The sequence below is a fragment of the Myotis brandtii genome, unplaced genomic scaffold (assembly GCF_000412655.1).
Source record: "Myotis brandtii unplaced genomic scaffold, ASM41265v1 scaffold76, whole genome shotgun sequence".
In the NCBI taxonomy this organism is placed as follows: domain Eukaryota; kingdom Metazoa; phylum Chordata; class Mammalia; order Chiroptera; family Vespertilionidae; genus Myotis; species Myotis brandtii.
The window spans coordinates 602,899-611,677 of NW_005371037.1; the positions used below are offsets into that span (position 1 = coordinate 602,899).

The following is an 8,779-nucleotide window of genomic DNA, read 5'->3' on the forward strand; positions in this document are numbered from 1 at the left end:
AGAGAGAGAGAGAAGGAAAACACCAGTGAGCAAGAGAGTTCAATAAATAGTTTGAAGATGGAGCGTGTATAAAAACACACCGAAGGGAACAGAGGTGGCCAGAGGAAGTGGAGGAGGCAGCTGCCTCGGAAGAAGGCTCAGAGTTAGCAGGCATGGAGAACAGAGAACGTGTACACATGCCTGCCCCCTGTGTCCTCTGCCCACGTCTACAGCTCAGGCAACCCAACTTGAAACCCTTGGTAGGGGGAACTCAGAAGAGGTCTTCTCTAAAAACATTAAATTCTGGATAGTGCTGGAGTTTCACATGTTAAACGCATGGTTGCTGGCACCTCAGAGAGAATCATTTGTTCCAGCATTTGAGGGCTCTGCACTCCAGTGTAGCTCCTGCCGACTCAGTCTTGAGAGACTATGTATACAGTGCACAATGGCCTGATATATATACTTCTAACCCATATCTGAAGTAATCTGCCCTGAAAGCCAGCCTGCTATCTAAAGGTCAGACTTACAGGAAATTAGGCCAGTATCTCTAGCAACCAGCCCAAGAAGCCAAACAATAACCCTGCTAACAATTAGCCTCAAACAGCCAAGGCTTGATTAATAACTGATAGCTGTCCTAATTTTTAATCTTTGCTTCCAACTGAGGACCAGCTAGAGAAAGCCAAAAATGCACCTCTAATCAGTCACAGAGGATGTCCGCTTCTGGTTAACCTGCCTATAGCTTCCCCAGCCAACAGCCTCACAAAAAAAGCTTTCCCCTCTCCTCTGCCTGAGTCTCTGCCAAAACACACGTAATGGTAGCTGACTCTCTTGTTAGGGAAGCTCTGAGTAAACAGCTTTTGCGTGTTCTCATTTGGTTGGTCTTCATTTATTTCCATAATCTGAAGCAAAGTCTTCTAGCCAACAAGCCCTCCAGAACTCCTCATCAGCTTTGCTAGTCAGGGGAGAGAAGCCACATATATAACCATGGAGGACTCCTATAGCAGCTAAATAGGAACATCAACCCAGTCCTCACGCATAAATATGGACCCACTACCAAGGTCACCAGATAGAGAGAAAACCAGCAGCACCCAGGAGGAGATCAAGATAAACAGAACCGATGGACCTTGGAGGAGACAGCTCATGCAGAGACTAGAAACAAGCTTAAAAAAATCGAATTATATCTTCAGTGGGATTTTAGAAGATGTTACATTCATAAAACTGAAAACAACCGGCTGTAAAGAACAATAGGGAATGAAAAATAAAAAGGCTCCTGGAAATTAAAAGTGGATTGCCCACCTTAAAAAGTTTGGAAGATTAAGTTGAGAAACTCTAACAGAACTGAGAGAGAGAGAGAGAGAGAGAGAGAGAGAGAGAGAATCAAGCTATCTTTTGCATAGCTAAGTCCAGATATGGTTAAGAATGGGTGCCTCTGGGCAGGAGTGCTGGGCCCTGGGGCTGGCTGGCTGAGGCTCTATTGCTCTGTGTTAGAGATCCTCTGACATAAGTATTTTAGTCATGTGCATAGGTCACTCTGATTAAAAAAATATAATTTAACTGCAAATCTGAAAGTTTCATTCCACTACTTAAAATCCATCACTCCTTCCAACCACAGACAGGAAGCGAGCTCTTTCCTGACCATGACCAGCCATGAGCCAGCCTCCTTTCTCTTCACCCCATTCAGTGTCAGCCCCATTCAACAACTTACCAGGATGTTTGGTGTAAGCCTTATGAGCTGGGATGGTGGGGTCAGGTTCACTTGGTTTAAAACTTACATATGCTTCTGTCCTAATTTGGAAAATGGGCGTGCAGGAGTATATCTCAAGGCTTTTGTGAGGCTCCAACGAGCTAATGCATGTTCGGAGCTTAGCAGAACCCCAGGCTCAGAGTAAGTGATCAATAAATAGTAACAGTTACTAGGGCTCCCAGAACTACTCTTGTTTGTCTCAATTTTAACCATCCTTTGACTATTTTTTAAAATATATTCTTATTGATTTCAGAGATTAAGGAAGAGGGAAAGAGAGATAGAAACATCAATGATGAGAGAATCATTGATCGGCTGCCTCCTGCATGCCCCACACTGGGGATTGAGCCTGCAATCCAGAATGTGCCCTGACCGGGAATTGAACAGTGACCTCCTGGTTCATAGGTTGACTCTCAACCCTGACCGGGAATTGAACAGTGACCTCCTGGTTCATAGGTCGATGCTCAACCACTGACCCACACCAGCCAGGCTACTTTTTTTATATTTATACCCAAGAATACTAAAGAAAGTGATTAAACTCAGCTTTATTACCAAGCATACAACCTCAGACACTTCACACAGTGCTCAGTTCTTAGGAAATTTTACCTACATGTGTTTTTGAAGCCACAGTTTATTAAGAGCAGCTAAAGGTTCTGCTTCAGATAATTCATGCCTTGGGGACTCAGGTGGTTGTGTCTAACATTTTCCTTCTGTTCTCAATGAAGTGACCCTTCTTCAGTGGGGCTTGAGCCTCACCCCCTTGTGAGGCCTTCCCAGGACCCCACCCCTCATTCTTGCAGACTTCCGGAGAAGTGCTTTGTCACCACCACTGCTGTCTGTCCCCTCCTCCAGACTCTGAGAACTCACTTAGAAAGGACGCTCTCTTGTTGGTTTTAGGACCCCAGTGCCCTCTGCCACAGGGCTTGCTCCATGAAGGAGCATGTGCAAGGTGAGCTTGGGAGGAATGGAGGTGGAGTTTAACCGATGAGCAGGGCTTGCTGGTGTCTGGCAAGAATGAGTAATTATTAGAAAAGCCAACTAACTCAAGTGCAGAAACATCAGAAGCCTCTCTTCATCAGAGAGAAGGTTGAGGGGAAGACAACACCTATGCTGGGAAGCTACTGGGCTTCAGGCTCCAGAAGGTTCGGAGCGGGCAGTCGGCTGCCAATCCACTTACAAAGGGGATGTGAAGGCTGCCCCGGGGCACCTGCTCTAGCCCAGTTCTGACTCTTCAGTCTTGTTCTCTGGGACATGGAACTGCTTGAGAAGCACAGACTATATCCCCACAGACAGTGGCACTACTGGCTTTTCCATTTCCTTTTTATAAGTGAAAAGCATCTGGTCCAACTACCTCATTCCTCTCAGCAGAGAGGGAAGCCCAGACAGTCTTAAATGAAGATCAGAGGACTTGCCAAAAAGTCAGGAAGGAAAGCTGGATCAGAACTCAGGCTTCCAAGGTTCAAGGCTGTGCTGAGGGAAAGCTGAAAGCAGTTGAGGCAGCTGCTTCAATCTTGGTGTGCAAAATAGAGCCGGTGAGTTAGGGTGGTCCCATCCTCTCCCTGGTTTTAGGCCATTTGTTCAGTGTCTCACTTATTGAAGAAAGGGGGTGTTGAAAGCACTCCCACCAGAGCAGTGGAAGGGTATAATGAGAGGGCCTGGCATGCGTTAAAGAAGTTGGTCATCATTCTAGGTAAGTAACAGCCAACTCCGACTTCAGCACAGCAGGCAAACTGGCCCCCTCTCGGTGCAGTTGACTCCCTGAGCATAGAGCTCAGACAGGGCGGGTCACAGAGAGGAAAGCTCAGCTGCTGTGCTAGTGGAGGCCCCATCGTGGGAGGGAGGCCCAGGCTGTCACCACTGGCTCTGTCAGGGAAAGGGTGAGTATTCACTGGATGTGAAGGGCCCACCACCAGCCTTAAGGCAGGATGGGGTGAGTGACCTTGTCAGTCCCCACCCCTGGCTGGCCTCTAGGCAGGGGAAGGCAGAGCAGAGCAGTGGAGGGGTCTAGAACTAACGTGCAAGGCTCAGGCACCGGCTCCTGCAGCCTCAGTGCCCGCCTCCCGCCCCAGTCCCCTAACCTGTGCTGCTCTGTGTCAAGACAGGACTGAGGAAGGAGGCTGCCAGGGCCTGGCCTGGCCCTTAGCCGAGGGAGTGTGGGAGGGAGACGTAGGGACTCTCAGGAAAGGAATAGGAGGGACAGAGAGAAGGCCATGAGAGTGTGGGAGAGTTCCCAGGATGGGGCAGGGCTAGCAAAGAACTGGGCCACGGCCATGTTGGGGTTGCACTGAGAGGGCTCGAACCACTTCTGCAGACACCGCCCACTGTTCCTACGCTCAGGGCTCGCCTTGAAGGAGTTGCCCCAAATCTTCTCACACAAGGCAGCCGGGGTGGGGAAGTAATAGGGGAAAGGACGGCAGCGGGCCCTTGCAGGACAGCGGCTCTTCCCTGTAGGGATTAAGGCAGAGACAGCTTACCTCCCACTGTTCCCAACCTCACATCCCCATCCTTGCCTTGGGGGAGCATAGAAGGCTGGCACCTGCCCTCCAGGTCAGGGGCTTACAGGGCCCTGCTCCCCCGCCTGCCCCTCCCCCTCCCAGGCTCTGTCAAGCACCACTCACCCCGACTCCAGTCCCAGCCACGGAGCCAGTTGGATTTGCAAGTGTAGGATGTGCGGCAGTCTGCCCACCACTGCACGCAGTCCTCCTGGCAGAGTGGTGCGTCCAAAATTCGCTCTTCCTGCTCACATGGGGCCACCTGGATGGGTAGCCAGAGACAAGAAATGATAGTTGAAATCTGAAGACTGTCAGTAGCTACAGTGGTACTATTGTGCCAGGTACTATCTGAACACTCGCTCCTGTGAAGTCTTTAACCATTGAGAACAACGAGGCTAAGAGATTAAACAGTTTGTCCCAGGCTACACAGCTTCCGTTCCTACAGACAGAAGATGGGACTCAAATAGTTCCTCATCCTACTGTGCTCCTCTGACCCGTCTCCCGGCAGGGCCATTCTCCCGAGGCAGCTTCCTTCCATCCCTTTCCCAGCAGCGGCCTCCGACTCTGCTCTTGTCTACAGGGGACAGCACTTGCTATTCCTGCTAGTGTCCTGGGACTCAGGCTCTCGGGAACAGGGCATGGCGCAGACGTGCCTCCCGCCTCCTCAGCCCAGTCTTCCCACCTGCCGGATCCAAGGCCCCAGGTTTGGGGAGCACTGGTGCAAGCACTTGGCCTGGATGAAGTGCTTCTGACAGTCGGGTATCATCAGTCCACAGTGAATCAGGCTGAAGTTGTAGAGCCCAGCCTCATCCAGGTGGGCTTCCCAGCTTGTGTTGGTCGTGCAGCAGGCATTGCCCTTCCAGGGGCTGCACTGAAAGGGGAAGAGGCAGCAAAAGGAATTTCGGGGTGGTAGGGGGTAAAGGCAGGGGGTTGATGAGTATCTAGGGTAGAAAGGAAAATGTGTCCCCTAGAAGGGGACCTGGGCAGGTGCAATGCCTTTAGGCCAGCACCCTCTGTGTAGAAGGAATGCTAACAATCTGTCAATATTGATACCCAAGGACACCTGCACACTGACCTCCCTGCCACTGGGAGGCTGCCCCAGTCGCCTAGAAGCATGACTTCCAGGGTCTCAGCTCCTGAGGGGCAGCAGAGGGACCCCATGAGACCCGTGGGAATGTGGGGTTGCATGAGTGGGAGGGCACCATAGCTGAAAAGGGCTCAGTAAATGCCATGTCGATGCCAGCTCTGCTCCTCCTCCCACATCCCTGTCAATTGCCTTTAGGAGCTTGGGGAGGAGTCACTTAAGTCAAATGTTTCCACGGGGCCTGTTGGTAGGAAGCCTAGAGAAGGAGGACCATGTTTGTTTGAATCTATGCTGAGCCAATGATGGGCCTCTGGAATCCCCATCTGCCCCTGCTCCCCGAGTGGCCGGGCAGCTCAGAGACAGGAACTTTCAATCACTCAGCAATTATGGTCTCAAAAGGTCATAGTGTCCCTCCAGGGGGCTTTGCCCAAATTCTAACCTAAGGAACCAAACAAGTCAGGGTCGATGGGGGTTCAGAAACCACCTTGGCAATTTGTGCCCCTTCCCTGATCGGCAGAAGCAGCCCGCCCTGACCCCTGGACCAGGTCTGGCCTCTGTACCTCATCGTAGAGCGGGTCCTCTGGCCCAGGCTCCGGCTTGTGGTGCTTGGTCTTCATGCAGACATTGAGCCTCTTGTCCCCAGCCCAGATGGGCGTGACTATCCACAGCCCTAACAAGAGCTGCCACCACCACTCCATGGCCACTGCGGAGAGAAGACCCACCCGCTCTTGTGACAGAGAAGACATCTCCATTCTCTCCCCTATCCCAGGGGTGAGGGCAAGCTTCAAGGCTCTCTCAAGAGACCACGATGCTCTGGCTGCTCCTAGGACCTGTATCTGAGGCAGCATCATAACATGTCAGGCAGGTGGAATAAGCTTTAGAGGTCTGACACACACACACACACACACACACACACACACACACGGAAGCTAAAGCCCAGAGAGGGGAAGAGCCCAGTTCGAGGTCCAGGAACCAGCGGTGGACCCATCACAGTGAACTTGAAAAGCTTTGGGCCAACTGGCTCTCGAGCCACATGCGGCTTTTTGGCCCCTTGAGTGTGGCTCTTCTTAAGCCTTAGGAGTACCCTAATTAAGTTAATAACAACGTACCTACCTATATAGTTTAAGTTTAAAAAATTTGGCTCTCAAAAGAAAGCCCGAGGTGCAGGAACCGGCGGTGGACCCATCACAAGTTGGCCGACCAGCTTTGGCCTCGCCCAAGTTTAGTATCTCAAATATTCCTGGTGGAGACCCCAACCCCACCTTCCAGGCCCGAACCTAAGGCTGCTCTCCCTGCTCAGCACCAGTTTCAAGCATGGAGTATTTTTAAAGAGCCAGGTAAAAAGAGGAAACATACTACCCTTCTAGTTTGTATTTTTTTTTCATACTTACTTTCAAAGCAGGAGCCGCTCCCTCCACCTCCAGGGATTGTGAGGCTGAGCAGACTCTATGACCCGCTCATTTATTACCCACTCCAGTTCCTACTCGTCCAGGTGCAGATTCGGGAACCCCAGGTGGCTCCGGTTAAGCAGCGTCAGCATGGTCTTACCTAGTGTAGGGCCCTCCTGTGGCTGGAGCCCCGGGGTTTCTGAGAAAGAGCTTTGCTTTCTCCGAGAAACAAAGGCCCCACAGAGTGAGATCCTGGGCTCTGTGGTCAGCTGCTGGATTCCGCTCTCAGCTCTGCCACTTGCTAGCTGGACGCCGTTGAGAAAATGAGTTCAACTCTCCAGGTGTTAGTTTTCATGTCTATAAAGGGGGCTGTTCCAATGAGATTGTTGGGAAAAAGAAAGTTCATGAAAATGACTCGGCATCATGCCTGACAAGGGTAAGTCTTCATGATTTTTATTCCTATCTTGTTTTCCTCGGAAGCCTTTCTTTCTCTGCCCTGTTCCACCTGCCCCTTCATCCGAGTAGTTACCTGGGATGGACCACTTGGGTTGTAACAGTAACGGTGAACTCTCTCAGCCTCCAGGAGCTAAGGTTCCTGTTGGAGAGCAGACCCAGCAGCACAGGGATACAGAGATAAAGTGAGGCTTTGGGAATTTAAATGTATGACCAAAGCCAAAACAAACAAAACCAAAAAAGTCCCTCCACCACCCACGTAATGGTCTCCCTTAGTGGGCAGTGACTATCGTCCTATGAAGTATAGCAGGTCATCAAATAATGTTTCATTAAACATTTTTATTATAATGTTGATGAGATGCTGTAGGAACTTAACTCTAGTTTGTATCAATTAGCCTGTAGTAATTGGTTTCTTTATCCATTCTTTGCGTACGTTGCTGTTTTTAAGGACCTATCAGTAATGTTATTACATATGGTCTGGCATACTCCTTTCAACCACCCCTAAAGTGAATGCTCTTCCTATGTTAACGGGGTGGGCGGGGGAGCAAGCTCAGCGGAGTAGTGGGAGAGCTAGAATCTGAACTCAGGTAAACACGACTCCATATTTGATGCACAAGAACCAGGTGAGGGGGAGACCTCCAGCTCTGGGAGGGGGAGATGCTGTCTGGGTCTCAGGTGAAGTCTGTTTTTAAAGAAAGGCCCTGGCTCATGTGGCTCAGTTATTTGGGCGTCGTCTCTTGCACCCAAAGGTTGCCAGTTCGATTGCCATCAGATACCCAGGGTTGCAGGCTTGATCCCAGGTGGGGAGCATGCAAGAGGCAGCCAATTGATGTTTGGCTCTCACATCAATGGTTCTCTCTCTCTCTTCCTTCCTCTCTCTCTAAAACAATAAAAAATATTTAATCAGATTGTAAGTTGGGAAGCATGTGTTGGCTTTATTTGGGGAACAGTGATGGTTATTGTTAGGGTTTTTGGCCAGTGGTGTGGGCTGTCAAAGAAGTCACAACTACAAAGAGAGATAGAGGAAGTTTGTTTTACTTTCTCCAAAGGGAAAGGGCCAGTGCATTGCTAATCAATAGAAGGGCAAAGAACAGTAGTGGCTCCCCCTTTTAAAGCCTTGGCTGCTGCTGATAGGTAACAAGGAAAGGAGGAGGATTTGGGGGCTGAAATTGAGCAGACTTCAGGGGGTTGTCTTTGTTAATTCTTCAGGAGAGAGTCCGGGCAGGGGCAGATGTTCTAGACTCTCTAGGACCTAGAGAGGTGTCTTATCAGTATTTTTCCAAAGCCTCTAAAACATTCTAAGAGCAAAAGTTATGAAGAGTTCAAAAGAGGCTTGTTTGAAGGGAACTGTTTACTAATTATCTCTGAGTTGTAAAAATAGCAGGGAGGAGGGGTATGCAAGAATGTAGCCTTAAAAGTAGCTTATCTTGTCCCTCAGTTTGAACAGAGGGGCTGTTTGAACTAGAGGAGCTAACAATCTTGGGGTTTAATTGCCAGGTGCTTCTCATAAATTGTGGAAGACCACAGAAAAGAAAAAGAAAGGCTCCCCCCTCCCTCTCTTTAGAATTACCAGCCCAGGCTCCCGTGTCCTTGCCTTAAACCAGTGGTTCTCAACCTTGGCTGCACATTAGAATCACCTGGG

General features: G+C 50.0%; 1 protein-coding gene across 1 annotated transcript; it reads right to left on the reverse strand.

Moving 5' to 3' along the window:
- Positions 1-3,896: 3,896 nt before the first annotated feature.
- IZUMO1R (IZUMO1 receptor, JUNO) lies at positions 3,897-5,994 on the reverse strand. The gene is made up of 4 exons (XM_005883071.1): positions 5,857-5,994; positions 4,879-5,083; positions 4,339-4,479; positions 3,897-4,165 (listed from the first exon to the last, which is right to left on the reverse strand). Exons 1-4 carry the CDS (start codon positions 5,992-5,994, stop codon positions 3,897-3,899), a joined length of 753 nt encoding a protein of 250 aa, XP_005883133.1.
- Positions 5,995-8,779: the final 2,785 nt, after the last annotated feature.

Bases quoted from the DNA above. Each gene is read 5' to 3' on its own strand.
- IZUMO1R (XM_005883071.1), bottom strand. From the start codon at position 5,994: ATGGAGTGGTGGTGGCAGCTCTTGTTAGGGCTGTGGATAGTCACGCCC. The intron at 5,084-5,856 runs GTACAGAGGCCA...TTCCCCTTTCAG, and splicing joins AGGACCCGCTCTACGATGAG to TGCAGCCCCTGGAAGGGCAA. The intron at 4,166-4,338 runs GTGAGTGGTGCT...TAATCCCTACAG, and splicing joins TGGCTGGGACTGGAGTCGGG to GGAAGAGCCGCTGTCCTGCA.